This window comes from Astatotilapia calliptera, chromosome 22, assembly GCF_964374335.1.
Source record: "Astatotilapia calliptera chromosome 22, fAstCal68.1, whole genome shotgun sequence".
NCBI lineage: Eukaryota > Metazoa > Chordata > Actinopteri > Cichliformes > Cichlidae > Astatotilapia > Astatotilapia calliptera.
The window spans coordinates 20443211-20464584 of NC_137442.1; the positions used below are offsets into that span (position 1 = coordinate 20443211).

The 21374-nt window shown below is 41.3% G+C and overlaps 2 protein-coding genes across 2 annotated transcripts; both read left to right on the forward strand.

The window, feature by feature from the left end:
- The first annotated feature begins 1568 nt into the window (after positions 1 to 1568).
- On the forward strand, positions 1569 to 2944 carry LOC113015276 (protein Fer3). Its single transcript, XM_026157230.2, has one exon. The coding sequence runs from the start codon at positions 2233 to 2235 to the stop codon at positions 2680 to 2682; it is 450 nt and encodes a 149-aa protein (XP_026013015.1). The 5' UTR covers positions 1569 to 2232; the 3' UTR covers positions 2683 to 2944.
- Positions 2945 to 4561: 1617 nt separating this feature from the next.
- Positions 4562 to 6485, forward strand: twist1a (twist family bHLH transcription factor 1a). The gene is made up of 2 exons (XM_026156285.2): positions 4562 to 5582; positions 6016 to 6485. Exon 1 carries the CDS (start codon positions 5007 to 5009, stop codon positions 5553 to 5555), a length of 549 nt encoding a protein of 182 aa, XP_026012070.1. The 5' UTR covers positions 4562 to 5006; the 3' UTR covers positions 5556 to 5582; positions 6016 to 6485.
- The last annotated feature ends 14889 nt before the right edge of the window (positions 6486 to 21374 follow it).

Here is a 21374-nt window from a genome sequence, read left to right on the forward strand (position 1 = left end):
TCCTGACTTACTGACAAGGATTTGTATAAATAATTTCAAGTTTGTAATCATCACTCCATGAGACCTGTTGTCACTGATTGATAACGTGTCTAATGAGGCTTCAGCAAACAATACTTTCTTAACTGTATGAATTTCAGAAACTGTTCATCTGCTGCTGAAGAAGTTTTAAGCCTGCCACATCTTCTTGTGTTCTTCTTTTGCTCTTTGGGAATCAACTTGTTGCTCAAAAAATACAAATTGTGTTATCTTTGGCATTTCTATGTAGATTCAACTAACGAAATTGGAACAAAGTATGTGTTTTTGCAAGAGACTGCTAGTGACAAAGGATACAATTTAAAATTGGCTCTCTGCTATGTTGTCTGTTATGTACAGACACAACACGGATTCTTCCTTGAGTTAGATGCCTTTTATGCTTCAGTGACTCTTAAATCAGTGTTAAATAGTTAAAACAATAAAACACGCAAACAAACATTCATCAGAAAAAGTGGACAGAACAGAGAATTAGTGGGAATAAAATAGTGAATGTCCAAAGAAAAACTTTGAAAGTCCACTTTAAGAAATCAGAAGAAAGTCTGGCTTCTTGGAAGAAAAATATAAAAAAGAGGGGCAGCTTGAGGTCTTTCAGACATAATCAGTGCTCAGCGATACTCCTGAGATGCAATTCTGGGATCCAGAATAAAACCCAACTTTCCAAGATGGAAAAAGAAAAGAAAACTAATTAAAGATTAGCTCATTTTCAGATGATTCATAAAACATCTTATGAATGTTAGGCTGATATAAGAAATGTCGCTGGAACAGCTTGTCAGCATATGAGTTTGCTGCAAAAACACCGGCAAAGCTGAATTCAGCAACTTTCAGACCAGCGCATTCACTTCCCGACACCACAATAATTCCTGTTGCTAAATATGCACATGCAGGTGACCCTTTCTGCTGGCAATTCATTTATGAGGTAAAAGGTAAAACAGCAAATGGACTGTACTTATATAGCACTTTTCTACTCAGCTGGATCTGAATTTATGCTCTTGGTCTTTGTGGCTGGTTAAGGTAATATCACATTAAGCTGGAAAATTTTAAATGATCAAGAAAAATAAAATAAGGGATTGATGCGCCGTTCAAGTGAACGCTCAGATAATGTCAGTGAAAAACACTCTAAACTCACAGAAGTAGGAGTAGAGTAAAATAATGATTTTACTCTTGGAATTTGGGTTATTGCTGTGAATTTATTTAGGTTAGCTGAATACAGTCTGACAAAAATCATTATTTTTAGATCATAAACACAGCAAGGAGCCTCTGGCTTTAAAGCCTCCATCCTTTTGTCCACCCTTATACCTCCATATCTCCAGGGTTTCTCCTATAACCCTGAGATATTCAAGATATGCTAAGGTAACGTGAATGAGTAAGTATAAAACTGATCTGCAACTTTTAAAATGCCAAAAATGCTGTGATTAAATCAAAGTCATAATGTTATCAATACAGGCATAAAAGGTGTCTGTATAAGTTACAAACCACAAGTGTGCAGTAACCTGATGAGTTTATTGGAATTACCTTGCCTTAAAGTGCATTATTTTCTGAGAGTGCAGTGTTTTAGGCTGAGCAGTGGCTCTCTTGTTGGTCCCTGCAGTGTGGACACTGTCCTGCCATGGGAACGGACAGTTATTTGCTTTAATTTGCAACAGAAAAGCTTGTGGTGTGTAGTGACTGTTAGAGAATGTTCTGTTTGGCCTTCTCCTGGCTGGTTTAAGTGATAAAAGTGTCATTATTTAGCCTCTGAGGCAGAGGAGAGAGTGCAAACAAGACTGCATGACCCTCTGTTAAGAGCCCTCGTTCTTCAGATGCTCATTAAAGGCCTCCAGGAGGACAGTGCATCAACTGGCAGGGCCGTCGAGCTTGCCTTTTTTAAAAAAAATAAAAGTCTTTCTCATCCCAGTCACCGGTCGACTGACGGCAAAAATGGGCTCAATTAAGAGCAAGAGGGACATGAAAGATGTCGCGCTGTGAGGTGGTATAGGCGACTTATTAAAACAGCAGGAAGAAGCTCTTGGACTTGGGCCCAATAGGATCTAACCCCGTAGCGCACTGACCGGATTTGGAGAAAGTTGGATTTATCTGATTGGGCGCTTTGGATTCTGTGTCTGGTGAACGACTTTAGTCCGTCTGAGCGCTCTGATTGGAGTCAGTTTCTTAACAGAAAAACAAAAGAGAGACTTTCTCTCAAACTGCAGCGCATTGAAGATGGAAATGCAGGGCCGATTTATTGACTCCACGGTGATGAACATTAATGTTATGGAGTATCCCCACAAATATGCTTTAGCACCAAAGCAGCAGGTGGATGCTGCTCCATCCTGTCCAATCAGCCAAAGGCAGTTAAACGAGCCTTCCTGGAGCCGGGAAGCGGAGGACGGTGTGCGCACTGCTCAGGTGGCGATGTGCTCGCCGAGATACTACAGCCGCGGGGCCCGGGGGAACACGAAGGCCAAGCGGAGGAGGATCATCACGGTGGTCCAGCGGCAGGCGGCCAATGTGCGGGAGAGAAAGCGAATGTTCAGTCTGAATGAGGCGTTTGACGAACTAAGGAGAAAAGTTCCTACATTCGCATACGAGAAGAGGCTGTCCCGTATCGAGACGCTGCGTCTGGCCATCGTCTACATCTCCTTCATGATGGACCTGCTGGAGAACACCTGAGACACAACAGCTCAGCTTTATCTATGGCAGACTGAACTAGACTGAAGGCGCCACTCAACCCACCAATGACACGGACATAAATGAGCAGCTGATTTTCCGTGTATGGACCAACAAGAGGGATTCTATTAAGAAATGTCAGATTTTTTGTGGCTGTAAAAACACATACATCGTTGGAGAAAGCTCACTAGGTCAGTGAGAACCGAGATTTCATTAGTTGCATGTGAATCGATGTTGCTTGAAAATAAAAGTACCGCTATGGTCATGTTTGTGTTCTTTGCCTGGACTGCCACGACAAAGAAAGCAAAGTGAAATTTAATTTTGACTAACCTTACTAAAATTAATAAGACCATAATGTCTGCTTAAATGGACAGTTTACAGCCAGTGTTGGATCAAAACATGTTTACACTGTCGCATTTAATAAATCCGTTAAGAGGAGATACACATGAATGTCAGCATCTTATGGTTGTTGTTATACAGCTCTGAAGTGGTGTGGTTTTCAGCACCGTGGAGAGCTACAGAGGCACGCGCCTCACCTGGCCACTTGAAGGGTGTGGCAAAAAAAAAACGCAACTCGAGGTTTTCCTCACTCAGAAAGCGAGAGCACATGAATCATGATTGTTTTCTCCTTGATGGCCAAATATCCTCAAAAGAGTTTAAAAGTGGATCTAAATCACAAATCAAGGGCTCACGGCATGAAGCTGCAGATTATCTTTGTCACTAAGGTGTAAATTGAGTTATTCACGGAGGTGAGATGACGGTAAACTGAGTGACAAAAACACCACCCACACCAGATGCCCTCTTTCAGTCCTGGATTGATGGTAGAGGCAAAGCTGTTTAGCGCTGGGGGACCGTGTCTCCACAAGAGAGCGGGGCTGGGCCCTCTGTGGTCCTCTTGTGTCATCCTTCCTCATCAGAAGTGAGGCTTCTCGGTGGGCCATTCACACCACAGACTACCTCCAAGAAGTTGCCAGGTCTAGTTTCAACCACATGAAGACGTATTTTTAGTTTTTTGACTAGGATATTAGATCACAGCAGAGCAGGCCACGGAGCTGGGTGGTCATGTGTAGGTGTTTCGACTCTGTGTGAGCCAGTGAAGTGCTTTTTTCCTCTCTCCTCGGTCCATCTTTATCACGTCCGGTATTTGCGTTGTGCTCCAGCCGAACACCGCCTTTCAGCGTCCCTGCTGTGAGCACGGATCCGCCCTGAGAGCTCCCTGTGACGGGCCGTCTTTTAAACCTGAGCCGCGGTGCCGAGATCCCTGCGGGAGTCAAACCCTTTAAGTGCATACCTCAACCGCGAGGCCGTTGACGGCAAAATAAACACACAGGTCTACTAGAGCAGCGACCTCCTGCTGTGACAGCCTCATGTGTTTTTCAGTGGGCCTGATCGCTGCTCCCTTGTCAAACGCCTGCACAGAAACACTTTAATGTTTAAAACTAGAGGAAGAGTTCTGTTCTGTGTCATTGGCTTTGAATTGTTTTCAGCAAGAGGGGGAAAGCATGAAATTTCCACACACGATGACACAGCGGTAAAACTGCTGGGCGATTTCCATTTGTAAGTTTTATTGTCAGTGACGCAAACAGTGGATAGTCTGTGCAGCAAATTTGGAAAAACAACAAAACCTGCTATTCACACTTTAAAAAATCGAGCCTGAAACTAAATAATAAATAACACAAGAAAACAACAACAACAGGTCTTTATTTAACACTGAGCAAAAAAAAGAGCCTGGACATTTAATGAGGTCTGCTCTAATTCAATGTAAAAAATAAAAAATAAAAAGTAAATTAAAAAAAAAAAAAATTATTATTATTATTCTTATAACTCCGCATCTGTAATAAATGCGGTGTGTGTGTGTGTGTGTGGGGGGGGGGGGTGGCATTGTGCTTTTGGGGAAGAAATAATTTGGGGTGGAGCAGAGACAAATAATTTATCTCTATGACAGGTCTTACAGTGCTTGCACAATGATCCAATAGCAAACACTGCCCCCACTACATCCTTCCAGTCTCGAATAAAAAACACTCCATCTCTTAATTCCTAATATTATAGCAAGAACTCTCTTTTTCTGCGGTATTATGTTACAGCCCTCCCCACCCAATCACAGCAAGCCCCAAAATCCTCCTGCCTGCTCCCCGTTATAAGAACTCGGGTCGTCCCAGTCTGGCAGACACCTCTCCCATTCTGTGGCGCACGAGATTTACCGTAATACCAGCTCACACACGCTCCTGTTACCTCTCGTGTTTGTTGATGTTGTGACCGCTTCAGTGGATTTGAGTCAGGGATTCGTGACTCTCTGACAGGACACAGAAAACCTTTCTGAAAAGACAATGCGGGAAGACGACTCCTCCCCAATGGATAGCGCTGGTAACAGTGAGGAGGAGACCGACCGACAGCTGCCGCGGAGAGGCGCGAGGAAGAGGCGGACGGCGCGGAGGAGCACGGACGAAGAGGAGGAAGCGGACGTGGAGAGCCCCGGTCCGGTGAAAAAGAAATGCAGGAAGAGCGGAGACGGAGGAGGAGGCAGCACCGGGAGCGGCGGCAGCGAGGCCAGCAGTAGCCCAGCGCGCTCATTTGACGACCTGCAGACGCAGCGCGTGATGGCCAACATCCGCGAGCGCCAAAGGACGCAGTCCCTCAACGAGGCATTCACGTCGTTACGTAAGATCATTCCCACCCTGCCGTCGGACAAACTCAGCAAGATCCAGACCCTGAAGCTGGCAGCGCGGTACATCGACTTCCTTTGCCAAGTTCTACAAAGCGACGAGCTGGACGCGCGAGGGACCAGCTGCAACTACGTGGCGCACGAGCGCCTGAGCTATGCGTTCTCAGTCTGGAGGATGGGGGGCGCGTGGTCCTTGTCGACTACGTCCCACTAGAAGGGCTGCTCTTGGTGGCACAGTACGGTAGGTTGAGCTCCTTTCACTTTTCATCCAGCAGGAACTCGAGCCGTGCCAAAATGTTCCGGTTATGCGCATTTTACGCACAGGCCCAAGATAAACAAACTAATGTATAATCCTCCAGTAGGTCGCTGCAGTTTTTCTGTCTCACTCTTTTAAACTTCCTCTAATATTAATTAGGCTTGATTAATTTCATTATGAAAGAGATGTCAACTACAACTTTATGCGCCAACAGACCAGAGTTATCGCTGTAAACATGGCATTCTCATATCATATTATAGCTACAAAGAAATAGACATAGCATTTCTTCCACGAAATCCAAGCTTCATGTTTATTTTCTTCACCTAAGCCCACAACCAGGTTTTGTCATTTACATACATGGCCAACACGCACCAACATCTTGTTTTCACTTGTTTTAACCAGAGTATTTCTTTCACAGATTACTCAGACTGAGGAACCAGTGGATCAGACAGACTAAAATAGGCCAAACACACCTGGGCCCCAGTCTCGGCTGCTGTGCTTCAGGCCTCAGAGGAAAGCAGCTTTTTTCATATTTCCCTTTGAAATGTTTGCAAGGGAGCACTTAGGACAGACAGGACGGATATGAAGAAAGAAAGACCACTGCGACTATGAATGTTGTAAAGAAAAAAAACTGACAAACGGCTCCGTTTTGAAACACGAGAGAAAGATGACAGACCATTCCACATTCCCTGTGACACCGCATCACAGAAAATGAAGTATTTTGTATTTATTTTTCTACACAGGTCGGAAACTTCTTCCTCCCCCTATTTCAAATAACGGTTATTTATTTTTGCAGTATCACAGAATTCCAAATGGATCTAGAGTCTTTGCATTTTGAGTGTTGTAAATATTTGGTAATATCTTAAATAAAATTATGAAAGTATTGTACATTCTTCTGGTCTGGATATTCCTTGAAGGTCTAACTAGAGGCTGCGTCAAATAAATTTCATGCCCATCAGCTGAATTTAGAAGCCTCTGTTTTTACACAGAAGAATAAATGTCACTTTTTTAAAGAAATGTTTTTTATTTATTTATTTATTTGTTAGGGGAAACATATTCAATTTTCATGGTCTTTGTACTTTGAGTCTTTGTAGAGAGCTTATTTTCTTGCTTGATGTTGAATCCCCATGTAACCAAACTACAGTGGAGCGGGGCAAAAGAAAACATCTCATTCCAGTGGCTTATTTCGTAGTGATTTCTTGAGCTTGGGGATCTGGGAAAGCCATAATTAGCCAATGGTCTGTTTGAACAAGGTGAATCTGGAGCTGTGGGGGGCATGCATGATATTCCCAGATGTCCACTGAGCTGCAGGTCAGCATGGGAGTCTCCTGCAGGTGCTGCAGCAGTTATACCCAGAGAGGCTTGACAGATTGATGGGGTGGAGAGAAGTGAAAATGCAAACAGAATAGGCTGGATGGAATTTACAAATACCAACAAGTTATAGTCCACATAAAACACATTGGATTATCAGAGTATTTCTTCTTAACAACAAAACAGCTGATAAAATTGGCCCAAACTGTAAACGGGATTAATTAATAAAACTCCATGTAGCTGTTAAATAACAAAAGCCAAAAAACAAACAAACAAATTGCAAATTATGTGAAAAGGAATAATCGTGGGTTTTTTAAATTATTTTTATTATATTTTTTGGATGGTTTACCACAAGTTTGGACAGAAATAATCTTTCCACCTAAATGCTGAATGTGATATGTCCAAATACCAAATCAGCATCTGGGCTGTTACACACCATTAAAGTCAAGAAGGGAAGGACTAGATTATATTAAGACAAGAAGACTACATGGGAAGTATCTCATTGGCTGATGCTATATCTACCAAATATAAGTCCTGACTGAATGCTTCAAGGCTACAATTTCCCATAAAATAAAGTAGGATTAGGCTATTTTATGAGTGCAACAGGAATATCACTTTGAGATGAAACACACCGATGTCATTCATGACTCACTTAAGGGAGTTCTCTATCTCTCTGTAGGGTTGTTAAGAGATGATGATGGGAGCATCGCTGTGTTTTTGTATCACGGGTTGCGTGCGGAAGGTAAAGCCATCTGCGCTGACCCAAAGCCCTCGCCAGCCACCGGGGGGAATCGATTCCCACCCTTAGATCACCGTGGACGTGTTATCTTAAACTTGAGGCTGTTGCTCTGACACAGAGGAATGTCACCTCTGAGGCTTCAAAACACACACGTGCACACAAACACATATAGGTTAATACACACACACAGGGAGATTTCTCACGCCTACCAAACAGGGAAATACATTTCACACAGAGAAGGAGAGAGAGGGAGAAACTAATCGAGGGGGGGGGGGGCGGGGGGGGGGGGGCTCCTGAACCTCAGCTCCTGCTCGACTTTGATGTTTGAAAGTAATGGGATGACCGCTTGTTATCAGTGTGAAGGCATCTGGCTCTCTAGTTTTAAGTGTGCTATGATTTATAGGCTCTTTGAATACTGACACACACACGCACTCGCTCTCTCTCTCTCTCATTAATCACCGTTTATATCTCCTCGCTTTGAGCTTGCAGTCCTTAAACTGATCTAAAAGCCAAAGGTGCAGGCCTGTGTGTATTTTAGTAACGCCAGGAGCTGTAAATCTTTCCAAACATGGATTTCTCACTGCTATACATGGAAAGCAAGACCAGGTAGTTTAACAGTGGTTTACTTGTCTCCTTTACTTCTTTTAGTGTTGTGTCTCCTTCACTTCCCATCTCTCTGTGAAGTTCCCCATTATGGGAAACAAGCCCTGGTTTACATTAACCCTCAACACCACAAAAAGACAAGGTGGAGGGGGAGGAAGTTGGGTGAGACAGACGGAGGGGGGGCGACTCAATTTCTAAGTCTGGTTTCCATTAGAGCTAATTATCTGTGTTTCATCGCAACCTGAGGCAGTTAGCATGTGTGTGTGTGTGTGTGTGTGTGTGTGTGTAGGTGTATATATGTATTTGTGTGTATGCTGGAGTTTCTTTTTTACTTGTGCTCTGTTGCGTTTTCGTCATATATCTCAAATTAAGATCTGCATAGCATTCTCTGACTCTCTGAAGTGAAATTAAACAAATGGTGCTTTGCGTATCACTCCAACCCTCCATGTCTGCTGGTCAGTGATGTAATATATCAGTAAACTGGACAAAAATAGAGTCCATACACTTCTTTGGTTTTTGCTATATAAGAGTAGTAATGAGCATTTTTAGATTTATTATTGCTTTAGAGTTGCCCTCCTCCTCTGTGCCAGACTTTGTTGTAATCTTTAAAGTGGTCTTGAGCAGTAGGTCTTCAGGCTTTCTGAAGGTCTTTCAAAGTTTGTCTGTGGACATTGGCTGCTTTTTCACTCATTTTTAGTCCAGTTCCTGCATCTTACCATTTTCAGAGTAATGTTTATTTGTTTGTTAAGCCACTTAACACTGACTGATGAATCATTCAGACATGAAAAAAGCACCTAACTCAAGGGATGAGCCAGCGTTTTGTCTTCACACAACACACAGCTTAGCAAAGAAGCCTCATCAGAAATGGAGGACGTCCGCACAGAGGAACGACAGTGAGTGTCAGTCATCTGCAAAAAATGGCGGAGGCTGTGGCATGGTTTGTGGCTGCAATTCAGCTAGTGGTTTTGGAGATTTTGCCAAACTGATAGAATTATGATCACAGAAAAGTATTGACAGATTTCCACCATGCAAAATCATTTGGAAAGTGTTTGATTGGCTGGAAATTTTTCTGTTTGTGAATGATCCCAAACACAGATGCTAATGCAATAAAAGCATATAAAGCGTATAGATGTATTGGTATTCCCAGATCCTGGACCTCTACATTTTTAGAGCAGTGTGAGATCATCTTGACAAAGAACAGAACTAAAGGCAGAAACATCAAAAGAGAGAGCCTAGAGAAGTATTCCTGAAGACTATGACAAGAAACGACAAGAAAGGCTTCCTAAGAGAAGTCAGACTGTGTTGAAAAATAAAGGTGGTCATACCGATTATTGCCTTTCAAACTGTTTTTGCCTTATAAACTGTGTAGCTTCTATTCATGTTTTCACATATTTTAATAAACTGTTGCGTCTATTTTCCATTTTCATGGTAAAATATAAAGAAATAAAGGGTGGATCAAGAGTTTTGCACAATACTGTGCATCTTGTCGAGGAGCGCAGTCTGAAATTTACCAAAGAATAATAAAACCTTCTTAATATTTTAAACTTACCATGTGTTTGTTATTAAAACAATGTATTCATCTAAGTCAAATAAGAATGCATTAAGTCAAAAATGATACTCAGTTTTCTTCTGTTTATTTATTTATTTTGCAAAAGAATTTAAGTTTCCTTGTCATGACGTGACAATGTCTCTGAAGTCAGAAAAGAGAAAAATAACCAAATCCTATCTGGCAGGAGGACGAGATGATGTTGAGGTATATAATAAAATGGTTTGTTGTTTTAATGGTACAGGAACAGAGAGTGGCAGGAAGTCCGGGTAGAAACCGTTAATAGAATGAGCTCTAATTCGCACACGTTCCCTGAGGTCGGTGCCAACTGCACCCATCAGTGCTGACCTGTGACCTCTCAAACTGACCCTGTCCCCAGAATGCTGTGACCCCCAAGCTGGACCACGGGCCACCAATTCACCTCCACAAAATGCCCCACTCAGTTCTCTAATACTTGTCAAATGCAGCACAGAGTATGAGAACAGCAAGAAAGATGGAGTCTGGATTACAGTGGGAGGTGAAAAATGAACACGCTGATAAAGCAGTGAGAAAAAGCAAAAGAAGAAGAAAACTCAAGAGGGAAAAAAAAGTATACGCATCCTCTCAGCTCTCTTGCCTAAGGCTGTTTATCTTTCAGACTGAGTTAAACATAAGCCTCTTATAACTCTCCACATACCAGTATAAACATAGGCTCTTTATCAAAGGGCAGCACGACTCATTCAAACATATAGGCTCTTTGTCCTAACTTAATTTACTGCACCCTATACAAAGATCCTTTATTGGATTTAAGCTTTCCAAATGTTTAATGGGGAACTTTGGTGGTGGTGGCGGGGGGTGTCTGTTGATGAAGGTTAAAGGGGCTTCATATGTTTACGTTAGAAAACCACAGTGGTTTCTTATCATGCACAGATCTGTGGACTATCAGTACTGAAAAGGCCCAGTTCAAGCACAACACGTTGTGTGTTATTTCCACAGAGAGAGGGAATTGTCTGACACCACATAGGGCCATTCACACAGATGGGATTGTGGCTTTCTGCAGGGGAAATGCATGTTTCCTGGCTGCGTTAATAGCAGAGATGATAGTTTCAACTCTGTTCACAGTAACCAAGGCTTTTCTGATGCGCAACAGAGTGTTGCATCATCCCGTCTTATATAAAGTTTTCGAGCTTTTCCTCGTTGCAGGCAATAAGCAGAGCGCAGCCGTGGTTTACTAGCGTTCTGGGGGCCCTGTCATGAGTCAGTATGTGCGTGCACACATGCAGAAGGGCAGAGTGAGGGATGGCTTGGCAGTAAGATCGACTCCTGCTTCGGGTGTTGGTTTAAGGAGAGCTGTGCTGGGAGAGAAATAAGATTTTAAAATCTGCACGGCGTTCCCACTGGTGTTCACTGTGGGGTGGTCTCTCTTGGTTTCTTTCCCCACTTTTCAATATTTCTATCTCCTCGGTCCCTCTCTCATTACTTTGAGGTGGTCTGTTTCTGTCTTTCCAGCTCTCTCCAGTTCCCTCTTTCCTAGCCCAAATCCCCTCCACCCACCCCACTCCTCCCTCCTCTTGGTCATATTTGCTCCTTTGCTTACTCCTTTTATCATCAAATCATCTCTCTCTCTCTCTCTCTCTGTGCTCTCATTTCCTCGTCTTTCTCAAACTCCTTCCTTTTCTCCTGATTTTGTTTACTGGCATGCACAAAGACAAAAACATCCATCAGGCCTCTATATTTGCTGGCTAAAAATTTGCGTGTGTGTGAGTGTGTGCGCACAAAGCTGGAGAATGTAGGTGAAAGGAATAAAACCACAGCGAGATAAAGAGAACGATTCAGGGACTGCATGAAAACAAAGTCTTGCTGATGCAATGATTATTGTGGGCCAGCATTTTTTAGCCAATTGTGCTCTGAATCTGTGTGTGTGTGCTTTACTCTGTTCAGTATTAGTTTAGTATTGTAATTTTGCTCTTCTGACTGTTGTTTTTCTGTCTCTGCCTCTTCTCCCCCCCCCCCCCCCCCCCCCCTTCTGTGATTTTATAAGCCTGGAGGTTGGTGTCATATGACCTATTTGCATGTTTTTTCAAGTCCAGTAAAACTGGCCTGAATGCCCCATAATTCTGTTCCCCCGGCTGCCTGGTAAAGGTAAGTGCCAACTTTCAAACCCTCCCCACCCACCCACACTCTTTCTCCACACACACACACACACGCTTAGACACACATGGGTAAACTCTAGACATGGCATACCAACAGGAAAAGTGTAAAGTAACACCGCCTCTTAAAAAGGGGTGGCAAAAGGTCCTGAGACTAAAAGTAGAGTAAAATGCGAAGACAGACATATTAGAGAAACCGTGTGTGTGTGTTTGTATGTGCGTGTGTTTCGAACAAACTCATCTCAAGAAATGATGGCATAGTAAAAATCCAGGCAGTGGGATTACAACAGGCGAGAGTAGTAAAGTTGTGTGTGTGTGTGTGTGTGTGTGTGTGTGTGTGTGTGTGTGTGTGTGTGTGTGTGTGTGTGTGTGTGTGTGTGTGTGAGTTATAAATAGTTGGATCACCTGGAGTACATTAGAGGTACAGTGTTTAAGTGAACAGGTCCGCTACCTGCAGCCACAGAAACCTCAGAGGAGACGCTGCCAAGCCCTAAGCTGGACACACACGTGCACACAGCAAAGCATAAAGAGAAGAAGAGAGAAAAAGAAGGAAATTAATGAAGAGAGGCAAATTAATTTAACAAAATTAAAGGGATAAAGCAAAGAACTGATCAAAATAAAAAGGTGGGACATCTGAGAGGGAGAGTCTTACGCAATAACAGACCGTGACTGTTGTTAAATCTCGGCTCTGTAGCTTTAAGGTAAACACGGGTTATTAGGAAAGGCACCGCTGGGATATCAACTCTCCTATTAAAAGGTGGGCTGGTGTGAATGTACAGAGGGAGGAAAAACATCATGTCTGAGCAAGGTTGTTTAGCTTAGAAGTGGCTAACACTTCCCAAGGCCACACACGTAATCAGCACCTGCATGGACTAAGGTATACATCCTCATTTTTATCCCATACTTAATAAAATTGCAGGTAAAGAAGCTTAAATACTGATATAATATAGATCCACACTGTTAAAACTTTTTAATTTTTCATATGGTCTATATTTGGTATATGAAATGTAAATGTTTCCATTTGCACTTTATAACCTCTTTTTAAAAATAAATAAATAAATGCTGTCTCTCCAAAGCGTCTTTGGAAAGGGGGTGTAACTTCTCAGTTTATCCCCATTGCACTCCATTATAAATCTACAATAAAGGTTTTTTTGATCTTTAAGAAAATCCTCAACTTGCTGCATATTGTTCCCAACTTTTTCCATAACCCCTGCAAAAAGCTCAGGAAGCAGACCCTCCCCCCATAGCACATTTACACACTGAAACCTGAGCCACAGGAAGTGGTCCTGCACAGCATCATGTCAGGGCGTACAAATTATTCACCATTTAAAAAATGCACTTTTTCTCATCTCCTGTATTTTCCCTACCCTGCACCCAATACTCCTGCCTTGTCTCCTTCTCTCCGTTTACTGGATTTAATTTCTGGTCCTCTAGAGAGTCACAGTCAGGGAGACAAACAAGCTTTGCTACCTGTGATATCTCAAAATGAGCTGTGCTCTGACTCAAAACGAACCGCCGTTGCTGCTGTTGCTGTGGGTGTACAGGCCCCCAAAATTCCGGGAAATATTCTGCTCTGGTGTTCCCTGAAGACTTGTGGTATTCCTGCCCACAACGCTTTTGTGGAATTTCCTAAATGGATATAAAGCAGGTTTATTTGAACTCTTCTGAACAGTGAAACATTCACAGATCTACCTTATCGCCACAGACGTATTATTTTACTGTATAAACCAAACTGCAAAAAGGGTGAGGGGGAGACTAAAAAGAACTTTTTTGTACTGGTAGGATGAAAATAGAGTTGAAAAGACAATAAAACCACCCGGCTGAACACAAAGTGTGGGCGAATGACATTGTAAAAAATAAGCTCCTTTTAGTGACCTCACCGCTTTTCTTAGCACGTCCAGTCAAAACAGGATGAAAAATACCTTTTTTTCTTTCTTCCTTTTAAAAAAAATATTATTAAAATTAGATACAGAGAGTTTTTACAAAAGCCTGATTTTGACTATAAACTGATGTGGGATGAAAATGGTAAAACTGAAACTAGCAAAAATGCTTGGTGGTTTAAATGCTGGTTTAAACTCTCCTGTTATTAAAAGGTGCTAACTACATTTTTGTGGTAAAAAAAAAAAGGGACCTTTTATTCTTATTTTCAGATGCATATAATCCTTGGACTCTGCTGCAGTCTGATTCACTCTTTACGTTAAACCTTATTTATCTGTCCCTCGGAGCCACTACTCACTGTTTGAAAAAAAGGTAACTTTCATGTGATATGCTGCCTTTTTGCAAACAGGAGGTTTGAATAGCAGGTGAGTGGGACTTGTACCCACATAGCAAAATCGGTATGGCCCCGATTTGGCCCACATAATGTGCTTACACATGGCCCACATACCACAAAGAATGACGGCCCTTTGGTGGCCCAGATCTGGTTTGCCAGAGGTGGCCCACACATGGGCCATCACAAGGTCAGTTGCAGACACACTGGTGGTCCTGTGCTGGCCCATGTGTGGATTACATCTGGCAAATCTGGGCCACCAAAGGGCTATCATTGTTTGCAGTATGTGGGCCATGCGTAAGTTGTGTGCAGCCACGGGCCAGTTGCAGACACACTGCTGGCCCTGTGCTGGGCCAGATGTCAGTCTGATGTGTACTTTAATCAAGTCATGTAATAAAAACATGTGCTGGAACATAATAGCAATAACATCATGAAACTCTGTTCAGACAGTGAATGGGACTGATTCTTTTATAGCATTTTTCTACCCTCCTGGATTATTTAAAGTGCTCTATACAATATGCCATATTCACCCAATCTCTCTAAACTGAGTGCTTCCTAACTACATTCATACTCTTGACATGCAGACAGGAGGAACCAGGGATTGAACCACTAACCTTCCGATTAATAGGGGACCTGCGCTACTGCCTGAGCTACAGCCACCCAGCGGTAAACATGAGTAAACCCTCACTAGGTTTGGATAAAGTGTACACTCACAAACCTGCTTTTGAAACATTGGCTACCATAGCAGTATAGTATTGCAATATGACATTTGGATCTTCTAACTAAAATAGGAAAATAGGAACATAAATAGTGCCATCCAGACCTGGCCCACATCTGGTTGACATACACTCTGCCATGACACCAGTCAGTCAGAAGTGCCAGCTTGATGCCAGATCTGGGCCAGACCTGTTTTCTATTAGCCTGGGCCACATAAACCAAACCACAATTGAGCCAGATGTGGCATACCATTACATAGACAGTGCTGTCTATGCCAGGCCTGGCCCATATCTGGATGACACACATCTTATCATGCCAGAAGTCAGTCAACAGTGCCAGCTTGATACCAGATCGGGGCTATACCTGCTTGCTATATGGGTAATTGCGTTTTAACATATCTGCAAAGTGCCTGTTACTAGACATCTTTAAAAAATGCTCAATACATGTTAGCAAGAGTAATTTTTAAATGTGACCTCCTCCCAACCTGTAATGCCTTTTGGTGAGTATGTGGCATTCTCAAGACCTCTGTGCAGCTCTGTGATGTAATTTTGGAGCCTGCTCTCTGCGCTGAGGTGGCATGTGGCTTGTTATTCTGTCTTTGTGCAATATCAAACCAAATGTTATTCAGTGAGAAGTATATTTCCCACGAGGACAGTGAACTAGCCAGCTTGTGTTGTGTATGCCTGCCATGGCTACTACTGGACCACGGGAATGTGCACACAGCATTAAAATGAATGCGTTGTTGGCCATTAGGAAGTCTCCACTCACCTCATCCTGCCAAGACTATGACAGTGTGGATTATTATGCTGAGGTTAGGGGGGAGGAGGTCGTGTTAAGTGAAGTTTAGAAGAGCACTGACCAAGCACACTTTTCCCTCAGGCATGTGGTCAAGGGACAATTGAGGGCATACACACGTACGCAAGTGTGCGCGCACACACAAACAGCTTCCTCATGCACACATTCATACCCACAATCTGATTCTGAAATAAACATCTTGCCCCATAATACCCCTGGGCTAGTTGGCCCATTGGCCCATCCTGGTGACCCTTGTTACCATGGTGATTAAATATTGGGAGCCCTCATCTGCAAACATTTAGCCAGTGTCACCCCTAATCTTCCTCATGTCACCCTGCCACTATAACCTACAGGAGATAGCAACACACTACCAAACCAACCAAAACATGCAACCAAAGATCAGCATTGTGCCGCAAAGTTCATCTTCCCCCATCACTATAGACAAGTGCAAAACATTTAAGAACAATATATGTAAAATGTATTTGGAGAGACAAAGTTAATATCAAACGTATGGAGGGCCAGGACTGCCAAATTAATTCAATTAAATACATTACTAAATGGTTAAATGTGGCCTTGATTAATTAAAACTGGAAATCAATTATTTATAAAATGTTTTAAATGCAACTCTTTGAGCTTCAATTCATTATTTATAGATTTAATTAATTAATTACATATTTATTTAAATAGTTAATGATATATTTAGTTCGTTCATTTTGGCACTTGTGACCCTCCATACAAGGGTGTCTATGGACATTTTATAGTGTCATTTTTGACAGAAACAGTAATTAACAGTAATGTTTTTATTCAGCAACAAAGACATATATCACATATCTATATCAGATTATTTTTTTTAGTCATTACATTACCATTGGCTGTCACATTCCACCTCCTAACCTTTGAACTATGACTTCCTCTAGGCCAAACCATCATGAGTGCCATGGCTCGGGTCACTTGATGGCTTACAAAAAAGAGCAGGAGTGTACTATACTTATTAAGAAGTTAGCAAATCTTTTTTTTTTTAAGTAATAATTGTCAAGTTGTATGTGACTACACAATAAGGTTAAATGATAAATGGTCCTTGGTCCTTTCTGCTCTTTTGTAGCTTTAGTGCAATTTTTTCCCTCAACCTGGAAAATCTAGTCTCTCAGAGTCAAAAGTATCTGAGCTATAGCAAGCTTTAGCTTTAGCTTTAGCTCATTTGGGTGTTGGTGATTCAGCTGTCTCATTAGCTTTTTAGTTATGAACATTTTTAGTGTGGTTCTTCTACACTTTAATGAACTTTGTATCTTCCTCACTCACAGTGAAAAACTGACTGATACCCACAGCCAAACGTAAGTGTGTGAGGCGCTGTTTATCTGCACCACTGTGCATGTGTATGTAAAGTACCAATTCATAATCTAACATATGTAAGAATGCCTGACTGGTGGATTTGTGCGTCTCTATTAGTGACACTGTGTATCATGTTTAAAGATGTAAACATAAAAAGGTTTAGATTAGTGTTACAGATTTGGGATAACCTCAGCACAGCTAGCAGCACCAGCTTTGATTTCTTCCATGTTTGTGTCCACATCCTGTTACAGAAACATGCTTGCAGGTGGCAGTTGCTTGCTTATATTCTAGCTTATTCAGACAAATCTGACCTACAGCCAATTCTTTTTTCTACATCAAAGTACCTCAGAACAGTGCTGGTGAGGATAGCTGTCATCTGTTTGCTTTCCCCCTTGCTGGTTTACAGCTTCCATTTACAGATAGAGCAGTGGCACAGCCATCTGTCAGGGCAACAGCCCCGGGTAGTGGGGTGGTGTTAGAACATCTTTGAATCACTAAATGCTGCATTATCATTAATGCAATAATAATAATTAGAAAAGAAGATTAATTTGAATAATAAAAACTATGAATAATACCTTGACTGACTAATATTTCTGTTGCAAACTAACACAGTTTCTCGCCTGTCTAGAAAAGATTGAACAAAACCACTGGAGGGAGGAGGACATAATGAAAATATTAAGGTATATTACACCTGATGCTACCCTTGCAAACAGTGCCACATGCCAAAAGCAACGTCACATCTGCTAGTGTGCTGTAGTGTTGTTTCAGCCAGACCTCTTGAATGGGCGATCATGAACATATACAGTAAAAGATGATCACTGTGATTCAGTGTAATCATATACTAGAACTCACTAGTCCATGATATGCCTGAATTCAGTGAGTCAAATGCTTTTGTTCAAATGCAGAGGAGATTTAAAAGGAAAGAGAATAACTAGGAAGAAGTATGTTGACTGTTAATGACAATAACTACCTTTTCATGGTATCTATTTATGGGATTGATTACCATTTTATTAAATGCGTCAATGTTGTTTTCTACAAACGATCAGCAGGTGATTTTTTTCCTGCAGTTTTCATTTGTTGTTCAAATTTTACAATGTGAATGAAATGATTTGTGTAGGTAACTCATGTGTACGGCAGAGGTGTTCCATCGGGGCAAGCAAGGAAAGCAGTGCTTGCCTGACACTTATAAACAGACGCCAACTAAAGATACCAAAGTAAAGTGACTGCTCTCCTTTTCTCTCAGTCTTCTGCCATGCCTGTTCCCATGCATCCTTTACATTACTCCCATCTTTTGGCTGGAGTTGGCTGTTGTCTCTGGAAGCAGGATTAACTCCTCTTGCATATAGAGTGACTAAAATCAGTGTGGGTAAGTGGTCTCAAAGTTAACAGCGGCTGGTGTTTGTCAAGCTAAAAGGCAGCAGCTTCTTCTATTTTTTGTAAATGCATATTGTGAATAAACCTCTGGTCTTTGATGGGAAACTGATGGTAGATTAACATGCTAGACAAGGTGCTGTTGACTGCTTCCACGTCTCTGAGATCAGTTACCATCTGCTTTGTGTGGAAACAGAAGAAGCATTAGCAAGAAAATAAGCACTCACATTTATCATTTTAACAGATAACTATTCTCTTAATAACCACCTTGGCCAACATTTGTGACTTTTAAAAGCTTGTTTAGCCTGTTAGTAATGAAACCTTTAATGACAGAGAGATGAGCTCCTAACATGTCGAGTTTAAAAAAAACAAGAAGTTAAAGAGATGCAGGCTCCACAAACAATTTCAAATTACCAGAAAAATTACTCAATTTCCCAAATGTACAACGCTGTTTTGATACAGCTAGTTATACGCCAACTTAATTTTCCAAAAATATTTGAAGCCTGCTGTTGATATAAACAGTTAACAACATCACACAGTCTATATTAAATATTTTTAATATACTTCTCAAAGATATTTCTGTGTTTCTGACCCAGTTAAAAGCTGTATTTGTTTATGGGTTTGTTTGTTTTTTAGAAACATGTGACTCTCACATTACAGCTACATGGTTTGGGACAGCTACATTACAAACATGTGATGTACTACTGTGGAATAAACAGAATAAAAGGTGTCTACAGCAGTAATAGAAATTATCCATATAACACTGATGTTCTGATTCTGTAGAATAAATACTTTTACTTTTGATACTTTATGTAAAATTTGCCAATAATACATATTTATGCATAGTGAGGTGTTTTCTTTATGCTTTATTGACACTTTTGCTAAAGTAAATGTTGTTCTTGTTCTTGTTCTTGTTTGTTTTTTAAATTTCACCACTCATCATTGTCAACTAATAGTAGATTTTTAGATTATAAACACATAAGTACATAAGCAATTCTTCCTCAGAAGTACAGAAAGGAGTAGACATCCTGAAAATGCGCAGCAAGAGGCTGTCAGAATTGTATGTTTTAATGAGGTCCAGAGTGGAAGATTGAAGGAAAGTTTGTTTGCTTGTCTGCTTGTTTATATTGGAGGTGGGGGTCCTCACGGTTTGCCTTCGTGTAGAAGTCACGGCACACCCCTGGTGTACAGGATGATTTATTTGACACTGGAGTTTCCCCCATTGGAGTTTAACTTGGGTTGACGGTGACATCTAGTGGTAAAGATGCAACAACGTCAATTAGACGCTGCACATGCTGTAGTTTCTGAAGATGCCTCGGTTTTTATGTTTTTTGAGCAAGTGCATTTCATGTGTTTGATGCAAAATCATGAAACAAAGTTACTTTTTGTATTGGCCTTATTATTATTATTTTTTTAAAAGCCAAGCCCTATGATGCAAACATGAGCATACCTCCCAAACAGGTTGATCAACAAGTGATTGTTATTTTTGTTACTGCATATGATAAATAGCCTAATATTAACCTAGGTGTATCTACACCTTGCAAAGGCACCATTTAGTTCATTACCTGTTTTGATTACAACAGCGGTGTAACTCATAAACCAAGGGTATAAAGTCTACTGTTATTAACTTTCACTGTGCCCGTGTGAGACTGAGAGCAAGCAATCAGCTGACAGAAACAAGAAACAGTAAAGGGATTTAGAGACATAAGAAACATGAAAGGCTTAAGGAGCTCTCTCTTATGTGTTGCTGTGTATTAAAGAATGGATAGTCCGACGTGTGCTCTCTGCTCTCGTGGACCTGCAGGCACCTGTTTTGTCTTCTTTCACCCTTACCTGCTGTGTGACTCAGATGTGGCTGTCACTTCGGAGACAGGTACTGTGACCTAGAACAAAACATAGATCTCTGTTGCATCCATCTTTTTTATTCACTCTGAGATCCTTTGTCTCTGCCCCTTTGTACAACCTCCTCCAATGTCCTCTCTTTGCCAGGCAATGTAAGGTAGAGCACAGGTTAATGAAGATCGCAGTTGGGCAATGAATTATGCATTGGTACCATGTTTGCAGGTAGCCACTGCCAAACACGTGATCAAACTGCACACTGATCTTTCTTTGTTATCATGTATTTGATGAGGTTGACTGCCAGGCATATTATTAAACCATACATTTATTAGGGTTAACATACTGCAGTAAAAAATTCTTCTATTTATTAGAGCACTGGAAAATCAAATCAAAACTACTAAATACCACTGAGTGAAAGAAAGTCATGCTAGCATTTAATTATTGACGTTTCTTTAAAATTGTAGCTATTTTGACATGAAATATTATGTAAAACTTGTTACAAATAACATTAAGGAAGGTTTGGCTGTTTCAGGTGCAAAGCCTTAATTAACATTATTAGTGGCACCTCTGTTTACCTACCATTTTCATGTAGTGAAAGAGGTCTGTTTATGTAGGTGGAGCCATTGTTAACTGCTTTGTGTTTTACTGGGTGGTGCAAGCTATGACCTCTGTACAGAATCTTTTGCAGTAAATGAACTAATGCAGTGCCAAGAAACAGTATTTGCCAGCTTCCTGATGTTTTCCTGTTTTTTGCACATTTTTCACACTTACATTTTTCACGTTATTAAACAAATGTTTATACTGATAAAAAATAATCTTAGTAAACCAAACAAAATGCAGTTTTTCAACCAAGATTCTATTTATTAAGGGAAAAGCTATCTAAGCCATGAACTGACTGTGATAAACTAGATTTTCTGGAAAGCTGAGTTCAGTTTAAGTAGCCACATCCAGGCTTGATTACTGCCAGACCTGTTGGGTCAAGAAATCACTTAAATAGAGCAAGTCAAAGTGGAGTAGGCTAAAAGATTTAGAAATACAGCACTTACTGCCACAATCTTAAGAAGCAGGTGAGAAACAAATTCATTGACGTCCCTCAGTCTAGAAAGGTTTACAAAGCCGTTTTTAAAGC

Bases quoted from the DNA above. Each gene is read 5' to 3' on its own strand.
- LOC113015276 (XM_026157230.2), top strand. From the start codon at position 2,233: ATGGAAATGCAGGGCCGATTTATTGACTCCACGGTGATGAACATTAAT.
- twist1a (XM_026156285.2), top strand. From the start codon at position 5,007: ATGCGGGAAGACGACTCCTCCCCAATGGATAGCGCTGGTAACAGTGAG.